This window comes from Branchiostoma lanceolatum, chromosome 6 (genome assembly GCF_035083965.1).
Source record: "Branchiostoma lanceolatum isolate klBraLanc5 chromosome 6, klBraLanc5.hap2, whole genome shotgun sequence".
In the NCBI taxonomy this organism is placed as follows: domain Eukaryota; kingdom Metazoa; phylum Chordata; class Leptocardii; order Amphioxiformes; family Branchiostomatidae; genus Branchiostoma; species Branchiostoma lanceolatum.
This window is the reverse complement of record NC_089727.1, coordinates 1,414,429-1,441,982: the sequence shown is the minus strand read 5'-3', so window position 1 is coordinate 1,441,982 and position 27,554 is coordinate 1,414,429. Positions and strand designations below refer to the sequence as shown.

General features: G+C 45.7%; 2 protein-coding genes across 3 annotated transcripts; both read right to left on the bottom strand.

Moving 5' to 3' along the window:
- Positions 1 to 372: 372 nt before the first annotated feature.
- Positions 373 to 7,129, bottom strand: LOC136436108 (allene oxide synthase-lipoxygenase protein-like). 2 transcript variants are annotated; one of them, XM_066429846.1, is made up of 8 exons: positions 6,901 to 7,129; positions 6,016 to 6,138; positions 5,483 to 5,679; positions 4,875 to 4,977; positions 4,060 to 4,197; positions 3,089 to 3,229; positions 2,116 to 2,277; positions 373 to 1,319 (listed from the first exon to the last, which is right to left on the bottom strand). In XM_066429846.1, the coding sequence occupies exons 1-8, from the start codon at positions 7,096 to 7,098 to the stop codon at positions 1,128 to 1,130; spliced, it is 1,254 nt and encodes a 417-aa protein (XP_066285943.1). In that variant the 5' UTR covers positions 7,099 to 7,129; the 3' UTR covers positions 373 to 1,127. The 2 variants fall into 2 exon arrangements, with proteins under 2 accessions (XP_066285943.1, XP_066285944.1); XM_066429847.1 differs by having other exon boundaries at positions 6,946 to 7,129.
- Positions 7,130 to 7,690: 561 nt separating this feature from the next.
- On the bottom strand, positions 7,691 to 27,483 carry LOC136437150 (allene oxide synthase-lipoxygenase protein-like). The gene is made up of 16 exons (XM_066431631.1): positions 27,313 to 27,483; positions 24,792 to 24,837; positions 21,348 to 21,427; positions 20,868 to 20,988; positions 20,211 to 20,365; positions 17,319 to 17,458; positions 16,444 to 16,627; positions 15,779 to 15,934; positions 14,348 to 14,512; positions 12,945 to 13,129; positions 12,425 to 12,569; positions 11,880 to 12,042; positions 10,905 to 11,091; positions 9,886 to 10,066; positions 8,366 to 8,479; positions 7,691 to 7,861 (listed from the first exon to the last, which is right to left on the bottom strand). Exons 1-16 carry the CDS (start codon positions 27,466 to 27,468, stop codon positions 7,691 to 7,693), a joined length of 2,349 nt encoding a protein of 782 aa, XP_066287728.1. The 5' UTR covers positions 27,469 to 27,483.
- Positions 27,484 to 27,554: the final 71 nt, after the last annotated feature.

Here is a 27,554-nt window from a genome sequence, read left to right as displayed (position 1 = left end):
TAGAATTGAATAACATTCCACGAAACAACCAGCAAGATATATTGTCAACCTATATAGTAGATCGTCTCTTTGTGCCATCAGATTCTAGAGGCTTCTTTGGAAAGTAGCAATGCATCCCCAACCCGCATTCTGACGTTTTCAGCATACCTAGCGGACTAACTGACCCACTAGATTGACACATTTTTTCAAGAAATCTATTTTTTCTGTCGTGTTGTAGTTTCACTAGACTCTGAAAGCTCTGGGCAGTTTCTCGGACATACTTTTAGATTTAGCAAAAGAAAAACAACCCCACCCGTACAGCTGGCATACTTAATACAGTAAATCTATTTTCTCTGTCGTGTTGTAGTTCCACTAGAGCCTAAAGGCGTTGGACAGTTTCTCGGACACACTTTTATTTTTAGCAAAAGAAAAACAACCCCACCCGTACAGTAACGTTAGACATACTCAATACAATAAATCTATTTTCTCTGTCGCGTTGTAATTCCACTAGACCCTGAAGGCATTGGGCAGTTTCTTGACACACTTTCAGCAAGGGAAAACAACCCCACCCGTACAGCAGGCATATTCAATACGAAACTTACTCAAGCAACTAAGTAAGTCGTATAAATGGTCAGAAGTTTTGTATTAACCATATTTCAAAGTAACCAAGAGATCTAGCTGACTGAATGACAACCCATTTAAGAGACAAATTTTTTCTCTGCCATGTTGTAGTATAGTTTCACTAGACGCTGAAGGCTTTGGGAAGTTTCACACTTTTAGCAAAGGAAAATCAACCCCACCCGTACAGTAGGCATAAACAATAAATCTATTCTCTCAGTCACGTTGCAGTTCTACAAGACTCTGTTGCAGTTTCTCTAGACTCTATTGTAGTTCCACTAGACTCTGCTGTAGTTTCTCTAGACTCTATCGTAGTGCCACTAGACTCTGCTGTAGTTTCCCTAGACTCTGCTGTAGTTTCTCTAGACTCTGCTGTAGTTTCCCTAGACTCTGCTGTAGTTTCCCTAGACTCTGCTGTAGTTTCTCTAGACTCTGCTGTAGTTTCCCTAGACTCTGCTGTAGTTTCTCTAGACTCTGCTGTAGTTTCCCTAGACTCTGCTGTAGTTTCTCTAGACTCTACTGTAGTTTCCCTAGACTCTGAATGCCTTGGGCAGCTTCTCTGGCAGCAGGTGCGTGTAGGGCACGTCCAGCGCCTCGTTCCGGCGGCGGATGGTCTCGGCGATCTGCTGCAGGGTCTGCTGGAACTGCCCCAGGATCACCTGCGCGCGGTCCTCCGTGAAGTACCTGTCGCTGAAGTGCCCCAAGCAGCCGCCATCGTCCTCCTGCAGGTGGAATTTGAAATAAACACAACTTCGGTGAGTATATAGTAGAGTGGATTCATTCCTCAAGCTAACCGACATCTTTCACACCGCAGTCGTCCCCCAGTAAGACATCTGAAGCCGCGTAGTTCCTGTGTAGAACTTTTATTCAGTCTAGTACCACCGCTTGACAGCTTCTTCAAGTGTACAGACTAAATGAAAAGTACATGAGGTTCTCACTTATATAGCTTTCCAGTGCATATTGCACAACTTCGGTGAGTGTTTGTTTGCGTTAATGTATGTCCGTGGGTATCTAGATATCCTGTCAGTAGAGTAGCAGAAAGTGAGTGGAAAGATGATCGCAAAGGTTACACTTGCCTGGGTGGCAGGATGTAGAGTCAGAGGTGATAGAACTAGTCGCTAATCAGACGGCGATCAACAAATGCGGCCGAAGCTCTTCAACTGTGTGACAGGGGCTTACCATAGCCTCCGTTGCAGTCTTTTTCCCCGCGGCGTTTTTTTTTTCAATTTTTTTTTGGGGGGGGGGCGCCGCGTATCTGCTTGGGATCTCGTATCCGCCGTGCCCCTGTGTCCGCTATAGACCCTGTGTCTGCCCCAGCGGACACAGGGGCACGGCGGATACGAGATCCGAAGCAGATACGCGGCGCCCCCCCCCAAAAAAAATTGACAAAAAAAAAGCGCCGCGGGGAAAAGGACTGCAACGGAGGCTAGGCTTACCAGCTTGTTATGTATCATACCCTACCTCGTCTATCCCCAGGTTGGACAGTGCGATGTTGAGATGTTATTTGTTCTACCCTACCTCGTCTATGCCCAGGTTGGAGAGCGCCATGGCCATGTTGAGCTGTTTGCAGGACGCCTGCCTGTCGGGGAGCGCCTCCATGATGTCCTCCATCTCAGTCTCGCCCTTCCGAGGCTTCCGCTTGGGCGGCGCGCGGCGCATGTTCATCGGCGAGTTCGGCACCTGGAGGGTCGGAGGTAGGAGTTTTCAAAAATCAACCACCATTCAGCGTAACACATGTGCAACAGCGCGCACGCGGCGCGACAGCAGCTGGCTGTATTAAACTGAACGACCTGGTGGTTTAGAACATTCTGCATTTCTATCGAATAGTATACTGTAAATGCAGAAATGTTCGCGGTGGTTTTATGTTCGCGGTTTTCGCGGCGACGTTTCACCGCGAACATCTTTATCCAATACTGTAGCAGTATGTGACCATGGCGCTGCCGCAAACTTAAAACCACCGCAAGCACTTCATTTTCGCCTTAGCGCGAAACAAAAACCACGCGAACTTAAATGCATTTACAGTATTGTTCAACCGGTATAGACACCCTTCTGTGTAACGCACCAGTTTCTGTATCTGAATCAGAGGTGAACTGTGAATTGCCAACAAAACAATTGAACTCACTTAATTTTTCAAATGATCAGCTCCGGTCTTTGCCAAGTCCAAAATGTTTATGTTGGCAAGACACAATTCAATTTTGATTCAGAATGACCTCTACCAACATTCGGTATAACAGACCAGCTTCGCAGAGAAGCTGCGTGGTAGCAGCCTGTCACACGGTCCAATTATAGGTCTCGTTTAAGTGTATTTAGTAAGGATACTTAGTGGCAATGGGTTCTATTGACGCTTTAGAGTTTTAGCATGAGACTATTTCCACAGGGGCCGAACATGGGGCATGACAGTAAGAGGACAACGCAACTGGCAAGTCAATTATGACAGGAATGTTGCTACTCATTATTCATTTGGAGTACACCACCACATGAGCCGCCGTACCAGGCTGTAGACGTCCTGCTGCGCGGCGTTGTGCCCGGCGTAGTGCGCGCTGCACGTGAAGATGACGCTGGTCACGATGTCCGCCAGTTCACGGATGGTCCGCACGCCGTCCGGCAGGCCCTTCTCCGACTCATCCTCCCACTGAGGAGCAAGGAGGCGGAAAATTAACCAGTCTACTTAACAAGTATCCAGTATGTTACAGTACAGATGGTCCGCACGCCGTCCGGCAAACCCTTCTCGGACTCATCCTCCCACTGAGGAGCACAGGAGGCGGAAAATTAATCAGTCTACTAAACAAGAGATCCAGTATGTTACAGTACAGTAGCTTGATATGACCAGATGACGTGGCATGAGGTGACGTAGCACGAGATTAAGCCCCTGTCACACTTGTGCGTATATACAAGTCCGCATGAGTTGTGTGTTAACATGTTTTTGGTTTAGGTTAAGTCTGCAGCCGATTAAGTGATTTCTTAGGTTGGATCACTAGGCTGCACAACGGTGGAAAAGTAGAAAACAACTTCTTTCCCGTAAACCTTACTTGAACCAAAAAAATGTTAATCCGCAGCCCACGCGCACTTGAATACTAGGAAAATACGCACAAGTGTGACAAGGCCCTTACATGGCTGGGGTTCAGCTACCTTCCGCAGGGCCTGGATTAAACGTGACTGAGTCTAACCGCCCTTCGTCTCGGAGACGGAGTAGAACAAGGGGCAGTAGAAGTTCGTTCATGCCCTGAGAAAGGTAGCTAAGATTTAAGTTTTCCCTAACGTTAGATTGTGATGAGTACACCGACAGTCGTCTTCGGCTACGAAGAGCTACCAAACAGATTGTGGCTTAAGAGCATTATCTTCCTCTGATCTACCAATAGCTAACCCGATAAGCTATTCACGGACCTGTGGGGTCACAAAACTACATGCCCCACCTGCAGTCTTGGATCTACAGTCTACAGAACTACATGAACACTGCCCCACCTGCAGTCCCCGCTGCTTGACGTCACGGATCCAGGTCTGGATCTCCAGGTCGTCTCTCAGGGCAACCGTGTCGTCATAGAACATCTTCAGGATGTCACATACATACTTGCTGATGGCTTCCCATATCAGCAACCCGTCCTGGGGGACAACAGGGTACTGTCAACAACAACAACAACAACAACAACAACCGTGTCGTCATAGAACATCTTCAGGATGTCCCCCACGTACCTGCTGATGGCTTCCCATATCAGCAAACCGCCCTGAGTCGGAGTGGCAGGAAGTACAGGTCAGAGGTAGCAAAACTGGTCGTTTATTAGATATGACAGTCCTGGTCATGGAAGTGTCTACTGATTTACGGGGAGGCATTGTTTTTGGTATGTCTGTGTTTTCGCACTTAAATGTCCTTCACATGCTAGACACATTCACCGTAGAGTGACAGGAAGTGGTCAATCGAAACATTAGTGTTAATCAAAATCTTATTTGCATAATGAATGAACTTCAATTAAACAAGATATACGGGGCACTCTTGGACGTTTAAAGTAGATATTCAGCATGACTACATTTGACTGTCAAAGGCTTGGGAGGAAGACATTAATTCGACTATATTCACTCCCTGAAGCTGTATATACAATAAAAACAAGGGCCCGAAGGGAAAACATGTACCTTATAATATTAACTGTGTAAAACATACAAGATACAGATTTCCCCCCTCAGATTTTGCATCGAAAAACACAACCATAGGAATCTTCTACAGAACTATACTTTATGAATACATGTATATGTTTGCACTGGAATGAACTTGAAGTTGTACTGACGTCGCGGTAGTAGTATCCCGGCAGCGCCTCCTTGTCGTCCAGGCCCTTCTCGGCCAGCATGGCGGGGAAGTTCAGCATCTTGAACTTGAAGTTGGCGAAGTATCTGCACGTGTCAGACGGCAAGAGCAGGCCAACGATTAGATTTGAATATTGGATATCGTGTTGTAGATATATCCATCTTTTTATCCAATAAAAATAAAATCACATCATTTGACCCTAAAGTAACGTGTGCAGAAAATCACGTGACGTACGTGAACATGCTAAAACAGAGAGAGAGAGAGAGGAGAGAGAATGAGATTGAGAAAGAGAGAATGAGAGAGAATGAGAGAGAGAGGGAGGGAGAGAATGAGGCAGAAAGAAAGAAAGATGGAAAGAAAGGGAGAGAAAATGAGAGAAAGAGGGATAGAATGAGCGAGAGAGAAAGAGGGAGAGAGAATGAGATAGAGAAATAGAGAGAGGGGGAGAGAGAATGAGAGAGGGAAAGAGAGAGAGGGGGAGAGAATGAAAGAGAAAGAGGACAGAGAGGGGAGAGAGAGAGGGGAGAGAGAGACACACACACACAGACACAAACAGAAACCAAGAAACACGGTAATGTAGAAATGTCGCACCTCCTGATGAGCTCCTTCCTGCCGTCCGCGTCGTACGGGCTGATGTCGTCCAGGATGCTGCCCTCCCCGATCACGTGCTCCTTCAGCACCAGGCTGTGCGCGAACACCTTCCGCACGTGCGGCACCAGCAGCTTGTACACGGGGTGCGCCGCCGACAGGTTCCGGTAGGTGGACACCGCAAACGGCTCCATCACGAGCTGAAATCAAGAAATCATATTTTATCATATAGTATGGCAGACTTAAAGTTAAGATCACCTATCAATATATTCCTACAGTGAAGGAAGCTAGACGGACCCATCATCTGTCATTGAACTGGGAGGGGCCGATACCGACTTCCCACCACCTTTGACCCGTTACCCACGTCACATTTCCGGGGAGTGACGTGTGCTAAGCAATCTGGTCCTGTGGTATCCCGAAGAAGACCGAAGACCTGGTCGAAAATTTAATGATTACAACCCTTCTGCTGGGAAATAGTTAAATCTTTCTCGGCAATGCCTACAATTTTTTGTCTGTTGGCTATGAGGGTTCTGTACCTGTGTTAGTGAGTTGGACACTAGCTGGTGGATCTGCGCATCCGCACTGCGCAGGTACATCTTGGCGAGGATCCAGTCGAAGTCGGAGTCCATGGGGGTCCAGATGGGGTTTTCTGGGCCAGGCTGTGATGAAAAAAAAGTACAAATCGCCTTTAGACGTCGATAAAATGTTTAAACTAATTCTGCTCTAAGCTATACCATATTGCAAGTATGAACCAGTCTTCTTTATGCCCAATTGCAATATGAATACCAACCCACAACAACTTAATGAGCAAAGCCACATGAGCAGGGGATGTAAAAACATGGACTGCGCACGAGAGTGCGACTAGAACCACAACCTTTAGAAATAAGAAAGAAATGTTTCACATCATAAGACAACTAAAGTTCTACGTGGAGTGTAGGACAGGATGGGGATATCGCAGAACACCACGATGCGGCTCTCTTTACGCCATGCTTTTATGTGCTTCCAGCAGAAAGAACCCCCGACTGTTCGCGCCTTTCTAGATAGCTGTGAACACTAACTGGATATTCTAGTATGGATGGTGAAAGCGTGATAACGCAGTCGATACGATATAACCATTAGTCATCGCTACGTCAGATTGCCGTCTCCCAAATGGTAGTTGCCATTTGAAAAGGTCGATGCCATATGAGACGGAAATCTGCGTCGCCGCATGGTCGTGCGTGAAGCTGCTTTCACGCCGAAAGTCATCAAACGGTGGACCGACCCAGAGCCAGAACCGGGCTGTCTGATCCGGCGCTTAGGTCGGTAAGCGACAGAATCACTCACCAAACTGATGCCAGCGAGCCTGAAACCACGTGGCCTTTGTGGTCCCCATTCCGCCATAACTCCACCGGGTCCGTCCCTACCTACCACAGCTATCTCACCTTGTCATCGTACATGAACCTGCCGGACGGCATCAGGCGGCTAACCTGAGGGTACAGCTGGATGGCGATGGGCACGAACTCCTTCTTCCCGTTGACGTAGAACAGCGCCATGGGGGCGGTGGGGTGGAACTCGTTCTCCTCGTCCTGGTGCTCGGGCTTGCGCAGGGAGAGGCCGTCCAGAAGGCTACAGTCCATCATATACAGGCGGCCGGACTGTGGTAGAAAATAATGAGCAAATTAAAGAATGAATGAAGGAAGGAAGGATAGAGTGAGTGAGTGGTGCTCCGGCTTGCGCAGGGAGAGGCCGTCCAGCAGGCTGCAGTCCATCATATACAGGCGGCCGGACTGCGGTAGAAAATAATGAGCAAATGAACGAATGAATGAAGGAAGGAAGGAATGAATGAATGAAGGAAGGATGGAGAGAGTGAGCGCGTGGTGCTCCGGCTTGCGCAGGGAGAGGCCGTCCAGTAGGCTACAGTCCATCATATACAGGCGGCCGGACTGCGGTAGAAAATAATGAGCAAATGAACGAATGAATGAAGGAAGGAAGGAATGAATGAATGAAGGAAGGATGGAGAGAATGAGCGCGTGGTGCTCCGGCTTGCGCAGGGAGAGGCCGTCCAGCAGGCTGCAGTCCATCATGTACAGGCGGCCGGACTGCGGTAGAAAATAATGAGCAAATGAACGAATGAATGAAGGAAGGAAGGAATGAATGAAGGAAGGATGGAGAGAGTGAGCGCGTGGTGCTCCGGCTTGCGCAGGGAGAGGCCGTCCAGCAGGCTGCAGTCCATCATATACAGGCGGCCGGACTGCGGTAGAAAATAATGAGCAAATGAACGAATGAATGAAGGAAGGAAGGAATGAATGAAGGAAGGATGGAGAGAGTGAGCGCGTGGTGCTCCGGCTTGCGCAGGGAGAGGCCGTCCAGCAGGCTGCAGTCCATCATATACAGGCGGCCGGACTGCGGTAGAAATTAATGAGCGAATGAACGAATGAATTAATGAATGAATGAAGGAATGAAGGAAGGAAGGAAGAAGTGAGTGTGTGGTGCTCCGGCTTGCGCAGGGAGAGGTCGTCCAGTAGGCTACAGTCCATCATGTACAGGCGGCCGGACTGCGATACAAAGGAAAACAACCAGTGGGTTAGACAAAGGGCAGTGATTAACGGATGCACAGATATAGGTTGTCCTGGTGCTTGCGCAGGGAAAGGCCGTCCAGCAGTTTGCAGTCCATCATGTACTGAGGGAAGACGGCACTGGGTTAGTACGGCTTAGCATATGGTCTATGGGGGCTTCTTATACAATCATACAGTCCAGCAGACTATGGTAGAATATAATGAGCTAATGAACGAATGACTATAGGTAGAGAGGGAACAATAGATGAGTGGTACTGATGCACAGATATATCGTCGAAGAAGATGCAAAACGGCTAGTGTTCCTTATCAAGACCGCATGTATGATACGTACTGTTGCCTCCTGCTTGAGGTTCATGCCGCGCTCCAGCTGCGGCCTCAGCGTCTCGTCCTGCACCGGGAAGTTGGGCGGGACCATGCGGCAGCGCGTGATGGTGCTGGGGTGGCACTGAGGAGGGAACATTGGTTAAAAAAAGTTAAAGTCCTCCCCGCACCATTACGATGCATAAGGCGGCGCCCATCTCCGTTTCTGCAGCCCTGGGCCACACACATTTGAGCGAGTCACTTCAGCAGGGGGCTAGTCCACTGGTAGTGATGTGTTTTAACTTCCATACTCTTTTCTAAATGCTGAGTGCTAAGCAGAGAAAGATTTTTAGAGTCTTTGGTACATGGTATGACCCGGCCGGGGTTCGAACTCACGACCTACCGCATGCAAGGAGAACACTCTACCCACTCGGCCATTGTACCGGTTGCAGGAAGATTGGAGGATTGTATAAAAGCACATTGGGACACTCAACAAGACAGTCAATGTATAATTTCTGCTTGCCTTGTTAACCAAAAAGTGACAGCGGAAAGAAAACGTTCGTAAAGCTGTGAAGTAATGGCATGACCTGCCGACGGATGCTACGGCTCTTGAGGCTAGTGTTAGACAGTTTGTGGGTAGGGTTATCAATATTAAGAGAGACGAATGATTTTAGACTCTTGATGTGTAATTTGTAGGTATTTTGATCTTGACTCCAGAAAAAAACAACAGAGTCTTCAATATGCTGAAAGCGGTTGCCTTTAAAGAAAGAAGAAGTACTATTACACTGTGGCACATAGTCCTACCTAACTCATAATCTGCCTGCAGAACTCGTAGTCTGCTCTCCAGATGTTCAATGCTAAATTGATGTATCACTAACATTTTTGACGACTTTCAAAACGTCTTTGGTGAGAATGACGTCGGCATTTAACATAGTAGCCAATATTGTGTGGATCAACATCCTGCTAATCAATACTCTTCGTCTCACATCAGACTCCGGTTGGCAAAACACCCTTCTCAGTCGAACAACTCTAGAAAGGAAATAGAATCTTCAATCTGCTGTAGGTGGTTGTCATATGACTCTAAAGTCTATGCTGCTAAAGAAAGAATAAGAAACGCCAAAAATAATTACTCAAGCAACTGGATAAGATTTTGAAACAGTCAGACGTTTCAGACAGTATCCACTGTCTTTCATCAGTGACGGATGAAAGACAGTGGATACAGTCACTGATGAAAGACAGTGGATACTGTCTGAAACGTCTGACTGTTACAAAATCTTATCCAGTTGCTTGAGTAATCATTTTTGGCGTATCTTATTACCTGGATGTCTAACCTTCATCAACGTAAAGAAGAAGAAGTACCACCAAACAGTCCTACCTCGTTAAGAATCTGCTTTCCAAACTCGCAGTCGGTTCTCCAGATGTTCAATGTGAAATTGATGTATTCACTTACATTTTGATGACTTTCAAAACGTCTTTGGAGAGAATGATGTCGGTATTAAACATAGTAGACAAAGTTGCTTGGATGAATGTCCTACGACCACAGAACCCTACCTCGTTAAGAATCTGCCTGCCGAACTCGTAGTCTGTTCTCCAGATGTCGGTGGCAAACTCCCGAACGTTCTCCTCGCCCAGCGCCACCTTGCAGAGGTTCTCGCAGTCGTCAAACTTCTCCCACCGACGGAACGCCGAGTTGAACTTCACGCGCAGGGGGATGCCGTTCTTGTTGGCGTTCCTTTAAGGTGTAGGAAAGAAGTTAAAGTCCTTCCTACACCATATTGTTATAGAGCAGTGCCCTTCTCAGTTTCCATAGATATTGTATACCACGCACCTGTGAACTATATAGCAGTAGGCTAGTCCACTGGTAGTGAAATGCGTTTGCATGGATGGGTACACTGTTGATTCAAATTGTACTGATCTCGCTGAAGTACGAATGGCGGTATCAAAAGTTAAAAATGGTGACAGCTATCCTGACCAGAACAGAACATTAGTCACCTTTTAGGACATTTGCACTTATGTATGATGATCCTCTACCCTTCCCAGAGGTTCTAGAAAAGGACCCAGGACTACCATATCAAGATATGAGGAAGCTATGCTAGATATTTATTTTTATACCAATGGATTAGCCCACTGTTGTACTGCGTGCAAAACGGTGTGGACAACGGCTTATAGAAACGGAGATGGACATGCGTCGAAAGATGTGGAAAGGATTTTAACTGATTTTTAAACACTCATAGTACTTCGACCTGTAAATGAAGATCTGCACTCGATGCACCAATGGATGTGACATCATGGACATTACCAACATGACTTGGCGTGTATCAAACCCACCATCCCAGACCACCATCACTACCGCCACCTCCTCCACACCACAACCAGACAACCCGACAGAGACCTGAGGTCTCGCGCTTTGAGGGACTGCGGCACTTTGTTGTCCCTGGGCAGGTCGTTCAACGTCTACTTAAGCTTAGGTCGCGTTATAAACAAACATTATAAAACCCACCATAACAGACAACCATCACAATCACCACCGCCACCTCTTCAACACCACGACCAGACAACAGGACAGAAACCTGAGGTCTCGCGCTTTGAGGGACTGCGGCACTTTATTGTCCCTGGGCAGGTCGTTGAGCGTCTTGACGGCCAGGTGCGCCGGGAAGCCCTTCTCGTCGTGCGCCCACTGGTACCGCTCCTTCCGCTTCTCCAGCTCCAGCTCCCGCAGGCCGCGCAGTACGGGAGGGTCGTGCGCCATCAGGGAGGCTGTGGGGGTACAAAGGTGTCATCTATAGGCACAGGCATACATGTACTTTCTCAGGCATACACGTACAGGTACACAAGTAGTACCGCTATCCCCCAACTCCCGCAGGCCCCGCAGCACGGGAGGGTCGTGCGCCATCAGGGAGGCTGTGGGGGTACGGAGGTGTCATCTATAGATACAGTCATGCATGCACTTTTCATGCATACATGTAAATGTACAAGGCTCTCGGGCCTCTCAGCACGGAAGGGTCGTGCGCCATAAGGGACGCTAAGGAGAAACAGAGGTGTCATCTTTAGATACAGACATACACGTACTTATCATGCATACGTGTACTTCACAGGCATACATGTACATGTACAAGTCTCTCAGGCCTCTCAGCACGGAAGGGTCGTGCGCCATCAGGGACGCTAAGGGGATACAGAGGTGTAATCAACAAATACAGGAATGCAAGCACTTCACAGGTATATCATCATCGTCATCACCATCATCACCATCATCATCAACATCATCGTCATCATCAACATCATCATCAATTAGTTTCCTGTTGAATATCAACCAAAAGTGACATCGATATTCTCTCCAGCCTTGCAATGTACAGCATGTGTGTGGGTCGTGGATGCTTCGGATCGATCGGGTGCAGCCAGGTATCAACTAACCAATTAACCAATCAATTGACCAACCTTCCAGCTAACAAACAAATGAATAGATAGATAAACAGGCAGGCAGACAGACAGACAGACAGACAGACAGACAGACAGACAAAGAAAGAAACAAGCAAACAAGCCCGTACCTCTCCCTGAGCGGAGCGTGATGGAGTCGCTGCGGTCGGTGATCCACCGGTAGACCGGGAACTCCTGCCGCCGGCCCCGCTGCCGGTCCACCACGAAGATGCTGTCCACATACCAGTCGCTCTTCATGCCGCGGGAGTCCGTGGACAGCGTCATGGCCTGGATCTGCGGGAAGAGAACATCGGATCAACGGTTCAACTGGGCATTTTTGGGTGTCAGAACCCCGTGGATACATAATTCTCATCCTTTGCGTACACATACAAAGTGGCAACTATAACATCATCCTGCTGGTAAAGATACAGGAAACGACCTACACATAGCTAGAAACGTTGCGATTGGAACCAGATAAATGTATAGCATCTTCAGGTATCGGTATCGATGGCAATGATTTGGAGTTTGATGGATTGATTGATTGACTGATTTTTCAATTATTTCTATCTAAGTGCAGCACATAATATATCCCGGTATCGGTTTCAATGATAATGACCTGGCAATTGATTGATTGATTGATTGATCGATCTTTCCAATAGTATCGTTTTTGTCTCACCTCTCCGACGTCCACCGCTTCTATGTCCAGGATGTCGACATGCCCGGCCTCGAAGTTGTTCATGAAAGCCTGGTCCAGTTTGATGGGGGGAGTCCGGGCCCAGGCGCCGATCAGGATCACTGTGATGGTGGAATCCGTGCCAGAACTGCAGAGGGAGGTAGATAGAGAGGAGAGGAGTTACGCATTGTCAGGTTTACTGTAAATCATACGGCCTGGTTCAGTTTGATCGGTGGAGTCCGGGCCCAGGCGCCTATCAGGATCACTGTGATGGTGGAGTCTGTGCCCGAACTGTGGAGAGACAGAGAGTAAGCTTTACTGTCTACAGGAAAAGTCGTCTCCATCTTTCTGCATAAGAATGTTTCTACCAAGACCATTTCCAACTTTATTTTAGTCAGCCGTTAGTTCTGCCTGTGTGAATCTCAAGAGTGTACTTGTGCCTGTTCAGTTTGAGGTAAACGTCTCTCCATTCTGGACTTACCCGTTGGAGTTTGAGTTAGACATTTGTCCGTTCTGTACTCACCCTTTGGTCCTGCCCGTGTGGATCTCCAGAGTGTACTTGTGCCTCTCCAGTTTGAGGGGCGGCTCCGGGTTCGGCGGGTTGATCGGCTGCAGCTTGCTCATAAACGGGTTGACCTTGGCCTTCAGGTACGGCACGCTGCTGTGGTCGTAGATGGACTTGGGCTCCACTAGGCCAAGAGACTCCGGCTGTAAAATATATATCATGTTATACACTTGCTTTAGCGACATGTGTGACCAAGACCGCACATGTGCAAGCATACACACCAGATGGGCACACTTTTAGTACGGCACAGTGCTGTGGGCGTAGATGGACTTGGGTTCCACCAGGCTCAAAGACATGCCGACTAAAGAAAGACAGATTATCAAATACACGTATATCTCATAATCAAGTGGTCAGTTCGGGGTCAAAGCCCCAAGAAGAAAATGGTGTCCCCTACTTTACACCCCAACCAACATCCAGCACAACTGAACAAGTGCTCACTTGGAATGCGAAGGGTAAGAAGAAAAGAAAAATTGTGGCGTCGCGGTGGCGTAGTGGCAGGGTGTTTGGCCCCAGAACCCAGAGATACCGGGTTCGAATCCGGGGTTCGAGGAGGTCCCGTGTTTGAGGAGAGCCACACCTCGAGCACGTTAAAGAACCCAACACACTTATCGAAAAGAGTAGGAGTCCTTCCCGGTGTGTGTGGATCATATAAATCTGTCCGGATATGCAGCTTGTACTCTCCAGTCTCCAGTACAAATCTGGTGTGTTACGCCTTGATGCGGTTTAACGGGTATGCAAAACAAACAATACAAAAAAAATAGGTCGACCAAGAAATAGATGACGGCAACACATCGCAAAAAGATTGAGAAGATATAGAACCAGCTGGACAGAAGCAAAGAGAACAGCTCAGAGCAGAGGCAGGACAATCGCCATGAGATGTGCTCTAGCGTAGGACCAAAGGCCATCATTGAAACAAACGCTACCAGTGTACATGTTTTTTGTTTGTTTGTTCGTTCACGTGCATGGTGCTGTGGCCATAGATGGACTTCAGTCCAAAAGACTTAATGTAGGAGTGAATGAATGAATGGATGGTGGAGTGGATGATCGAATCTTTAATTTTAACTTAACGTCCAAACGTAAGAAGTACAAGTCGTTGGAATGAGCATAAAATTAGAAACGAAAATTTAGGACATGAGAAGTCTAGAACCAGTTGGACAGAAGCAGAAAGACCAACCCAGGACAGTCGTCGATGGACTGTATGCAAAACGTCTAAAATGAAGAAGAAGAAGTCGAATACATTCACAAGCCATACGATACTTGAGTACCGAGATTTGATGCGTTATGTTTTTTGCTTACTTGTTTGTCTGTTTGTTTATACATCTATACATCTATTTCTTTATTTATTTGTCTGTTTACGTTACCTGAGTCCCGAGGTTGAAGATCATCCTCTCGGTGATGTCCTGCGGCAGCAGCGTGGTGATCTGCACATGCGCGAGGTCGATCCAGGGGTGCGTGTCGGGGTCCCAGACCCGGACCGGGTTGAAGATCTCGTAAGGGTCGTTCTCCTCCCACTCGTGCAGCTGCAGCTGTTTTGGAACAAGACAGAAAATGTGATTCTCTCTATATTAACTTGTTTGTTTGTTTGTATTGCATACCCGGTAAACACACCAGGTTTGTACTGAAGAGTACAAGCTGCATACCCGAACAGATATCATTTGATCCACTCACACCGGGAAGGACCCCCTACTCTTTTCGATAAGCGTGGTGGGTTCTTTTACGTGCTCGAGGTGTGGCTCTCCTCAAACACGAGACCTCCATTTAACGTCCTATCCGAGTTAGAGAACTACCTCAATGTACTGAGGTTTTTCTCTTGTTGTGTCTGTTGGTGACAGTGTGTTCGTTGCTATTTGAACACACTGTCAGCAGAGTGGCAGGGTGTGAGGGGGAAGATGGTGTCACTGCTAGGATCAGAATTTGACTCGCGGGTGACAGGAAATCCAGGTCATGGGGTCAATGGAAGAGGCTATTAATTCATGGGGAAGTTGAAGATCTCGTACGGGTCGTTCTCCTCCCACTCGTGCAGCTGGAGCTGTTGGAAATGATTCTCTCTAACTACCTCCATGTACAGAGGTTTTGCTTCCGTTGTGTCTGTTGGCGACCTTGCGTGTTCGTTGCTATTTGAACACATTATCAGCAGAGTGGGGTAACAGGAAGTCCAGGTCATGGGGTCAATGGAAGAGGCTATTAATTTATGGGGGAATTGAAGATTTCGTACGGGTCGTTCTCCTCCCACTCGTGCAGCTGGAGCTGTTGGGAAAGACGGAAAATGTGATTTTCTCCAACTACCTCCATGTACAGAGGTGTTGATTTCGTTGTGTCTGTTGGCGACCTTGCGTGTTCGTTGCTATTGTGAGCGGGAGGCGTGAGGGGGAAGTATCAAGTAAACCTCAAGCTGACCGACATCTTTCACACCGCAGTCGTCCTGTAGTAAGGCATCTGGACCCATAGTTCCCGTTTAGAACTTTTCTTCAGTCTAGTACCACGGCCGGTTTCGCCGTGACTAATGATTGAAATGATTAAAATGCAATACGCTATTGAACAATGGAAGTCAAACAATTTTTGCTAGTGTGATATCTAATCGGTTAGGATATTTCCAGTCTTTTGGTTAAAAGGTTTATGGACATCGTCGATGTACACGAGAAAAAAGTTCATTTATGATTATGGACAGGTGGCAGAAAGGTAAGTTAGACCAACATAAAGATCGGTTGGTTAGTGAACATTGGCGATGTACAAGACAAAAACTGATGGTGTCAAATCTATGATTAGGTAAAACAAAAGCAGACCAGACCTACCTGAAGGGTGTAGTTGATCGGTTTCTTCTTCAGCCGTTCCGCAAACTCCGTCCGGAGGTACGTCTGCGGCCGGAACTCGTCGGGAAGACGCTCGCGCCGCCTGGGGGTGAAAGAAGACCGCCACGTGTTAACGTTACAGGTATTGTTAGTTACAATCTTATCACGATCGATTGAATACTGTAAATGCATTTAGTTTCACGGTGATTTGATTTCGCGGTAGGGAGAAAATGGCGTGTTCGTGGTGGTTTTAAGTTCACGTTTGAAACAATGATAAGGCTGTAGTCATAGACGGGCAAAAACGTTTCGCGGTGGTTTTAAGTTCGCGCTGAAGAGTTCACCGCGTACATGTCTGCATTTACAGTAACCGTTTCTCCGTCCTTCATGACAGAGGGATATATACAAATAAATGACTGAATGACTGAATAAATGAATAAACAAATGTAGAAGGAGGGAGAAAAGAAACTCTTTTGTTTTGGCATGTGAAAGTAGAAGACCTGAAAATAAAGACGTGAAAACAAAAGTAAAAGTCCTTACCAGACTATCCTCCGGTCATCAAAGTCCAGTTTCCTGGACCCTGGCAAGATCTTGAAGGAACTTGACGAAATTGGAAGACGTGAAAGTGAAAGCGTGAAAGTAAAAGTAAAAAGTGAAAGGTCTCACCAGACGATCCTCTGGTCGTCGAAATCCAGTAGCCCAGACTCTGGATGCCCGTCCGCCGGGACCAGGCGGAACTTGACGAAGCGCTCCTTGTCGTCCTTTGCGCGGAAGCGGAAGACGTGGTGGCCGTAGTACCGCAGGTCCGTGTACGAGTCGGGCGCGCGACGCAGGGAGTCGACAAGCCCGTAGTAGCTGGGGAAAGATAATCATTTCAGGCACGTGCACAAAACAGGAGTGTTTTAGGAAGTAGGCGAAAAGCAGAGTGGGGAAGGCTTTGTGAAATTGGTTTGTTTCTGTGTACCCGTTGGATACAAATACAACAACAAAACACCAGTGCGGACATCATGTAAAAGAGAGATATTCATATCATAAGCATAATATGTGTATATTTCTTGGTATACACATTTATTCTTTGTTTCTCCAAACAGCCTGACTGGCGGAGGGAGTCAACCAGCCCGTAGTAGCTGGGGAAGGAAACGAGATGTCAAAACTTGAAGTCCTGCTGTAGTACCATGGAAAGCCGCTAGAGGGCTCAAAGTCGAATCGTAACTTCCTTTTGCCAACATCTACCAACAAATGTGAGGAAGTACCGTGATGTATGCATGTTTAATGAAGTAGCTGAATGGTACAGAAACACGAGATGGTCGTTGATTGCATTTTTTGGTTGACCTATGACTTTAAAAAGAGAATATGGCCCGTGAAGTTGAAGTATGGTTTAAAAGACAGCAAAACACACAAAACGTATAAAACACACTTCTATATCGGTGAAATGTGTTTATTCCAACTACATATGAGAGTTTTCGTCGCTCAATGGTCACACAATGGTCGCCGCCTCATTGAAAAGGGCCAAAGGGTATGAAAAAGGACAAGATGGCGTTCTCACATGATGGGGTGTTCGAAGCAGAAGTCCTTGAGTGCGGGGTTGGTCCGCTGCGCCTTCATGAATCCTGTCAGGGTCGGGATGTCCCAGCAGGTGTCCACGGACCCCGTCACCAGCTCCATATCCAGCGGGCTCTCCACGTCCTGAGGAGAACCAACGGGGAAGTGGTCATGGAATAAGTGAGTGGTATGAAACGTTACACCATACAGAAAGTCACTCAAGCAATTGGATACGTTTCGATTTTGATTTTATTAGAATTGCAACAGTGCAATACACAAGGTACACAGGCAGCTATTGCTGGTGTCGTAACCCACACATAAGACACCTGGGTGGAGTGGGGAAAGTCGTGTTAAGTGCATTTTTCCAAGGGCACAACATCGGTGGTGTCAGGGAATTCGAACCCGGGACCGCTGGGTTCTGGGCCGAAAACCCTGCCGTTACACGACTCCAAGTGCAAAAGGTCAGAAAGTATCGGCCATCTTTAGTCGGTAGCGGATGCCATCTGAAACGTCTGACTGTTTGCGGAACTTATCCAGTTGCTTGAGTAACTTCTGGTATTGTGTCTCTTATTACCTGGATATCGAAACTTTATCAAAGTACTATAGTATAGACGTTGTTTGTTAAACCCAGGACGTACCCACATCCTTCGGATCCACGCCGAACGTTCGCAGAAATCAGAGTGAACCAAATTAATGGGAAACTGGTCAGAATAAGTAGGAGTTTTTAAAGTTCCACATATCAACTAAGATAGATGTACATGGTATGTCGTGTGCTATTAATGTTTGTTAGATTCTCTTTAAAAACCACAACAGTCTTAAGCTGTAGTCAAACTTCATCTCCAGTTTCAGTGTCAGGAATGATTTCCTCGTCAACGAAGAGTTAGCCACAAGGATGAGGGTCGGGAGATGTTTGACTACATACTTGGATGATGTACTGTTATCATCAAACATCGCTTGACAAAATTAGTACAGATATGGTGGTATTGAAACAAAAAAAGGAGGTTTTGAAGAGTTTATTGCTTTTTATTGCTTTTTAGTAGAGTGTTATCTTCTTAAAACACCCAGCTCTTTGTCAGAAAGATTAACTGGACAGGAAATTTCTATCGTCGTGGTGAAAATCTTCATTAGTTTCTTCATTTCTTCGCTCATTCTTTAGCTGTCTCGCAAAGTGGACAGTCTTAACTGCAACCAGCATGCAGCACACACAGAAACGGAGGTGATGTTTTCTCAAGAATCTAATAAAGACACTTGTACCTTAAATCTTCCTTGTAGAAATAGAAGCAATACTTGCCGAGAAGCCCTTTGCGTTCATTGCCTTGTTTGAACACCGATAAGTCTAGATGCCGGGAGGTAAAGCAACGCACCACAGTCAGCAATAGTACCGGGTTGGAATTGAATCTGATGTAACGGTGGCATATGTGTAGGACTGTTCGTGTTCGAACTGCTTATGAAGTGCATTAGATATATATATACAGGTGCGTGCTAACGTGCAATCGTGCAACATGCATTACATGAATACATGTGACAAACACCCTCCCGAGCAGGCCCGATATGCCCGGTACGTTACCTCCCATACCGGGCCGCCATTTCAAGCTTGTAGAATCGAATAATTAATGACCTACCCTTATTTGGCACACACAGCCGTTATTTTGTCCTGGACCGATGTAAGACGTAACCTGATTGGTTGATAGCTTACCAACGTCCTTTGCGGGTTTGCTCTAGATGAGCTTAAGCCAACCCTCTGATTGGCTGAAAGATTTTTTGGTGGTGACGTCGCCAGAAGCGATTTTACAGGCTTGAAATGGCAGGGCCGGTATGGGAGGTAACGCACCGAGCATATCGGGCCTGCTCGGGAGGGTGGTGACGAACAAACAACGTCGACATATTCCCGATAGGTATATAAGATTCAGAGAGAAAAGTACGACCAAGTAGCTCCAGCAACGATTGTGTATAAACGAACTAGCAGGCGGACAAACAAATAAGCTAGCAAGCAAGAAAAAGAAGCAAACGAGTAAAGATACGATAAAGCCATACAGCGATACAGCTTGTAGCGAAATGGAAGAATATAGGAGAATTTGAACTGACAACTTGTTATCTCCATGAAAAACGGAGATATAGTTTTGGGTGTGTCTGTCTGTCTGTTTGTCTGTCTGTTTGTCTGTTTGTGTTTCCGGACTACTCTAGTCAGCATAACTCAAGAACTTCTTGATGGATTACGATAATATTTGGTATGTTGGCGGGTGTTGTCAAGCCGAACATCAAGGTCGATTTTGGGTCCCCTAGTATGTGACCTTGGTACTGCAGCAGAAATTCCATTTTTGTATCTTTTGACCTGGATGTGCTATGGTCTTTTTTTTTGGTGGCAGATAGCTTGTTTGTGTAGCACAGACGGCATGTTTCAATGTTGTTGGGTGCGGCAACAGTTGTCACCAAGACCTTCGTGGTGTTTCAATCAACTTGTGGAGGTGTGACGTCAAACAAACACAAACAATTCTGTTGATACACAGTCTGGTGATGTTATGTTGGGTTCCATTTAATGATAAATGATGTTTTAAAGTTTGGTGACATTAATTCATCAGTACCTGTTAGAAGTGAGATATCCCAAAAAGTTATCATAAATATGTTAAAAACGTTCTACAAGTGACATTATCAGTACATGAATATGTCAGAAGTTTTATCCCTGGTGACGATCGCCAATCGTTAGTGGTTTTAATGATTATTAATAACGAAACTTGCAGCTTAAAAAAAGTGTAACCTAAATCTCTAGTACAACATTATTTCATCCGGTCTAGCATTACGTTGAGTTTGAAGTCAGATAAAAACTGGACAAAAATGTCAAAGAAATTGGCAGAGCAGAAATAGTAGTCATGTCTAGGTCTAGAAGTCTAGTACTCACCTCGTCGGAGAACTTGAGAAACGCCCCCCTGCGGTCGGCGCTAGCATCGTCAGCCATAATGGCGTTGGAGTGGTAGATTCGGACCGGGAAGGCGCGGCCGGGCTTGAAGAAGTCGTGCTCGGGAAAACCTGGGTCACTCACGATCTGTGCTGTACCTGCATGGGGAAAACATGGGTCACTCACGATCTGTGCTGTACCTGCATGGGAAAACCTGGGTCACTCACGATCTGTGCTGTACCTACATGGGGAAAACATGGGTCACTCACGATCTGTGCTGTACCTGCTTGGGAAAAACATGGGTCACTCACGATCTGTGCTGTACCTACATAGGGAAAACCTGGGTCACTCACGATCTGTGATATATCTACATAGGGAAAACCTGGGTCACTCACGATCTGTGCTGTATCTACATGGGAAAACCTGGGTCACTCACGATCTGTGCTGTACCTGCATTGGCAACAATTGTGCTATAACAGCCAATCTATTGACCCCCCTCTCCATTTTCCCTGGACTACTGAAAGAGAGACTAAGGCTGACATGGCTATCCATGTTAAATAAAGGCCATTCATTCATTCATTCAAACGACTGCAGGAACGTTAACAGGCAGCAGACAAGGCACGAATTGGACCAAAAGGCAAGACAGGTAAAATGACGTACCGACTCCGCCGACGCCGTGCGCATGCGACTTGCGCAGGTTGCCGAAGAAGGCGAGCAGCTTCATCTTGGTGATCTGGTTCTCGACCTTGGACTTGGCCGCAAACCCCTCCAAAGACGGCACCTGGGGAAGGGCAGGTGGTCAAAGTAAAATTTGTGTCCAGAGCAAGTTCAAAATGAAGTTGACAATGCTTTCAATTGACAAAAAAGGAGCCAGAGACACATTCCAAAGATGTCTTATCAAAACTCACTGTGGAGTTTGAACAATGATATGTCGCACCTGACTGTAACTTATCTGGAAGGTAAGGGGGGGGGGCTATCAGACTATTGTTCCTGAGTAATGCAACTGCTGCCTTGTCCAAATTCAATGTCAAGTTGCCAATGCAATTATCTTTTGGAGATTCAGAGAAGCGTTATCTGCAGAACCAGAACACTAATACATGTCGCTGAATCGCATATGCTGTGCATAAAAATGTCTCTTACCTGAAAGAGTTCCTCGAATTTTTCCTTGAAGACTCCATCTCCCATCTTCTGCTTGTACAGGGCGAAAGCATGGTTGGTCCCTGTGTGGGGATTAAGTGTTAGTGACAAGTTTAACTGTAAATACGTGCCCGAAGGCTGATTACAAGTACACAGAGATGAGAAACATGCATTGAAGAAGAACTTTGTGGGATCGTGTGGCGTAACGGAAGGGTGTTCGGCTCAGAACGTTAACCAAGCGGTTCCGGGTAAGAATCCCCCTGACGCCACCGATGCTATGCCCTTGGGAAAGACACTTTACACGACTTTGCTCACTTCGCCCAACTGTATAAAATGGACATGTTGTTATCTGTACGTGGCACTGTTAATATGATGCAGCTGTGTGTTACATGGAAGAGGTCTTCGGAGAATATCCTGTTTGTTGGACCCTGTACAGCACAGTAGGTGTCAATGACTCTCAGCTGTCAGACTTTGCTGAGCGATTGTATAATCTTCCACCTGAACGGTCTGGGGTCATGAGGCTAACCGACCCCGACATACCAACGATCAGACAGCTGTTAGAAATGCCGTGTTTGGGGTCGAACAGCTCGAGTCTAGATCTACACTCTAAGGTATTTTTAACCAGAGGATTGGCCGTGGTTTGCATTCTTACTCTGTGTTGTGCTCGGTTGGGGAGGGGGCTCAACATCATCTCTATTGGCAGAAGCATATACACAAGACACACTTTTAAGATCAACCACGTACAAGATGAATGAGTTAAAAAGAAGACACCTAGGCCGACCCCTGAAAGTGTGTAAGACACCAATGACACCAAAATAAAGAAAAATTCTTGAAATAACATAAACCATGATAATATTGTTTGATAACAGAAATTTGCACAAAATATACACCCTTTAGATGTTATTGAACATCGAACCATCAAAACATAATGCCTCCAGCTTTCGATTCTTCCCACCAGGTGATTACATTAATCAATGAACATGGTAGCCGGTTTGGAACTTTGCACTGCCACTGCGGCTCGGAAAGAACGTTCTTTTGAGAAGCAAACAAACTAAATATTGACATCTCTTAACATTGAATGTGTTCACGATAATTGTCCACTCTTTGGTCATCAAACAATGTTTTTACAAGCCGCGGTGCAAGGTTCCGAACCGGTTGCCATGTTCATTGTGACGTCATCGGAAGAGTAAAATTTCTGATTAATGTAATTACCTTGTGGGAAGATCAGAAAAATCAAGAGCTGGAAGTATGGTTTATAATGGTTCATTCTTAAATAACTTAAGAAGGGTGCGTATTTCTTTTAAACGTTTATATTCTCTGAATGATACTGTTCCTATTACAGATAATAAGAAAATGTTGTATTTTGGTGTCATAAACACTTTAATTAGATCAGTAATATATGGAGGGCGCAAAGTAAAAATTATGTGCATCCGACTTCCGATATATACTGTATTGCACATGTATAAAACATATTTGTGTATATTGCACTGTTGTTGTTGCTATGCATGGCATTTCTATTGCATTAAAATGTAAGTAAATATCATCGGCTGGAAAACAGCCCAGACAGGGATTCCGTTCAATTCCCATGTATGTCCAGTCACGACGAACATGTAACACTTTGCATAGTACAGAAACTTTTAATGATTGACGCCTCGTATCAATCCACGGGTCTACAAATTTAGTTGAAGCTTTTTTCGGTACCTAAGTTCAACTATTACGACCACACGGATCGGTACCAACTTAATAGGATCACATTATGCTAATCTCCTAGCCATTTTAATTCTTAATAGCTTTGGTACGCCCTGTGGTTCACAAGACCTCACAAGTTATTAAGATGGAATATTTGGTTGAAGATATTTCAATACAAAAATCGATTCAATTGTCGGTACAAACACTAAGATGAGCAAGGGAAAGCAAGACAAAACTGTATCCTTTACCTTTAGCGTAACTTTAAAACTCCCTGGGGTTAATGCGAGCTCACATGACATTAATGGGACACAATTTGGTTTGTTAAACAACCAAGGACGTTCTTAAGTACAGTACAATGGTACCTATCATCACAATCTTGTTAAGGTGGTTTCCGTTATTGTCTAGTCCCTTGTAGGCCCGGAGCAGTAGCTTACCCGCCGCACTTTGATATCGTACAATACGAATCTTTCCTATGTTAGCTTTTTTGTATGCTTCACATGTAGAAACATCAACACAATATACATAACAGCACACTTTGTTTACAGGAGTCAACCTTGTTGTTCTGACACCTTTTGGCAGCCCGAGGCCATTCTACACTGTACTTTAAGACCGTACAGTAAGACTCTTCCACACGTTATAATTATATATTTTTGCAAGCCTTAAGAACACAAACACTAGTGCAAGGGTGTATATCAGCATACTTTGGTGGCCACACCTGGTTTACCCCATTATCAAGATTAAGGGAGGACTGACTATCCAATGCGGTAGTCTCTGCGCTGCACTTTAAATCTTGCAAGAAGAATCCTTCCAATATGAGCTCTTGGTATGTTACTGAGATAGATTTAATTCAACAGTACATATAAGAACACCTCCGACACGCCTGGTTTAACTCATTATCAAGATCAAGGGAGGACTGACCGCCGTAGGTGGTAGTTTCTGCGCTACACTTTAAATCTTATAAGGAGAATCCTTCCAATATGAGCTCTTTGTTTGCTTCTCAGATAGATCTAGTACAACAGTCAACAATCATTATGCTAGATGGTGAATCATAAATGGGACTCGATTAACATAGGTTACGCACTACATGTACTTGTTTATCCAGATATTTTATCACCTATTGCGTTGACCATGTAAGACCCATCATATATATTATAGTAGTAATACGAAGTGATAGCTAGGTTATGTTTTATTAAGCTGCTTTTCAGATTAATTGTATATACCGACCGTTTGTTATTTGTAGTCACCAGCAACAGCTGCCTGTGGCCCACGTGTATTGTACTGTTTTACAATTTCATTAAATCACAAATCACAAAAAATCACAAATAGAGTCTACTCTAATGTGTATTGATTTTGTTTAGCTGTTGCTGATTTTAAGGACTGCGATTCTGACTGATTTTTAAATGTTATGAAATACGCAATTCAGCTCCAAAGGCTGCAATGTAATTAATCGAATAAACTATTCAACTATTCAACAGCCCATATCAGCACCCCTCCCGTCACGCCTGGTTAACTCATTATCCAGACCCAGGCGGACCAGAGCGCCCAGGGCGGTGTTCTAGCACTGCAGTAGCAAACTGTACTGTTTACACTCTTTTCTAGTGGGTTATTGTTCAATAGTGTACCACGTGGTTCATTGTGTAGTGGTCTTATGTGGGTTGTAACAACAGCACCTAATTCAGGTTGCTATATTCGAGCTGTTGCCCCTCTATAAATTAGATTGGGAGAGTGTCCACGATAAAGAAATTTAAAAAAACTTACAGTTTTGTCCGGCCTTCTCGCACTCCCATTGAGTCGTCATGTTGATCTGAAAAAGAAAAAAGAGAATCGACTTATTTCTCAATTCTCACGGGAAAACGCTCACGTTTTGCGGCCACAGAAACATGTGGCGATTAACGAAGCAATGACTGTGTAGTTTGGCACAAGGGCCCTGTCACACACACTAGCTGTACCACTGGTTTAGGACATTTTCTTGTAATCTAAGGTGTTGCCGTAAGTTCTTGTCTACGGCCTGTTCTGTCCTAGCCTGGTCACCATACCACCGGGAGCTCCCAGGTATCCCTACGGTGCTGGGAGTGTTACCCGCCCGCCCAGTTCATTAGTGCACACCGGGGAATTTTTACGGGCTCGGTTTCAATCACTTAGAGTGCGGTTACCCGTAGAGAATGGCTACCGGGCTAGGTTTGTCCAAGTCAAGATGGAAATCATATAACAAGATAATATCATTCTAAAGGACAGTCAGCGGGTACCCATTCGAGTAATGAGGCTGTTGTGGTGCCATTTGACGTGCTCGAGGCACCCACTCAACCAAGAGACCCCCATTGTACGTCCCTTCTGAAGGACAAATGCAGCTCCAACCAGGATACCCTTCCCCGTATTCGAACCGGGGTCTCTCAGTTTGCAACTGATTTGAACCAGGAGCTCAGCTCTGAGTCTGCTACCAGTTGAGCTGCATGAACGTCATACCCAAACCGTCCCCGGACTCAGACCGAGGTGGGCGGGTCGGTACCTTGATCATGTCGTCCTGTCGTGCAGAAAACACCGAGGGTTCTGTCCTCCCCACACCCGTCAGAACACACACCGTGTGACGGAGACCGACACTACAGCGAACCGGCGTTAGACACGCGTTCAATTGACAGTTAGGCGAGTACAGTTCTTAGGTTCGCATTTAAAATCTTAAAGAAACGCGAAGACAATGTTGCAAGAGCGATTTGACAGTTCTGACGTTGTTGTGATGATATACGTGGCCGTCGACGTCCCTTGCATCGTAAATGAAGGGCAGGCGCCCGAAGCTACAGACAGACCTGTCTACTCTGCACTCTGTTACACTGTGTGAACTTTAATGTTTTATCATAGGTCATCGAACAGGACACACCTCGACATGGGCGCAGCAGCAAAACCTTTGTTTTTGTCAAGCAAGTTACTGCTGTGAATAATCCATGCTCTATATAGTTCACAATTACTAACTTAGTTGTCTTGACTTCACTAAATATGCGAGTTTAGATTTTTATGGGATCTAAAAGAATTAACAGTTTTAACTGCAATATGAACTGTTTTATAAATAGATTAAGCATAACGATGAGCTTGTTTGAAATTCGATCCAGTAAGTCGTATATAATGGTCTACCTCAGACTCAGAAAAATGAAATATTTCAAAACAGTTGTGGTCCTGTTAGTGTTGATGTATCTAAACAGTTTGACTAATTAGGCTATATCTGTTCATGTTAACTGTCATCCCGGGTGCAACCCTGCCGCGGGACAAATAAACACAAAATAAACAAAGTAACAACTTCACTTATGGATGCATGGCGAAAGCGGACGACTAGCAGTCAACAACCGAACAAACTTTCGTGAAATTCTCCTCCAGAAGATGTATTGTCACAGGGTCGTTTGTAACGGATCTATACGTTTGGATGTGATGCATGTATGAAGAGATATTCTACGCGTTCCGCTGCTATCAGATGGAACAGGTTACTTTTAAACACGAACCTCGCTCAACCTGTCTAACTACTGCTAACTACTGCCATCCAAACACAGCCAACCAAAAGATAACACCCCCCCCCCGAACTAGTATTCAATACACATCGCAAGGTATGTTAAACACAGATAGCGATCTAAATCAATGCTAACCCACCCTCAAAGCAGATTATCATGGAATTTGCAGGGGTTTTAGGATTGTTTTCGATCTATCCCCTCCCCCCGTCCTGAGTGATATTATTGAGGTCAGAAGGCTTTGACCTCTTCGGGGGGCGTCTCCATTCGAAGTTATCAACCCCTAGGCTCGCCCATGCGTTTAAAAGTAGGCGTAACAGTTCAGGCTATGTCACCCCGAATATATGAATGCCCTTATTGTATTGCAATACTTACAACAAACCTACAGGCGTTCTTTTCTTCGTTATCACTTGGATTTAACGTTAGGTGCAGACAATCCAACGTAAATATGTGTCGCACAGTGTTCGATTCGACCCCATTAAAAAGTATAGTTGTCCAGTAGACACCGCATGCGACTTTATTGTCATGAATTAACTTATTTTTAATACTAGAATATGCAAATTAGCGCCAGTTGCAAAGGGTAAACAATATATGCAACACGACCGCCGGTATTTTGATTGTCTCCGTCAAGATAGAATTGCATGGATTTATTAAATCGTCTGGATTTCAACACTTCTAGACTATAAAGCATCAATTTATCATTAAAAGCTACAGCTTGCATATTGTTTAAAACACGCAGTGCACAGAGAACACTGCTTGAGCGGATAAAACAAGAGAAGAACCTACCCTACCTTTGAGGACGGGTACTTTTTCTCCTGCCGAATCTTTACCAGGCTTCCACCCGTGTCGCGCTCATGCCGCGTTTGCCTGCTGGCGAACGGCAGGTCAAAGGTCGCAGGTGTCAGCTGATTGGGAACGGCAACTAAACAATGTAAGGTGTACCTCATAGTCTGATGACTACAAACAAACGCAAAGAAGTCCAACCTAGTCCCCTCATCTGTGGCAAAGTATTGGAATTCCGTAATGTTGCAAC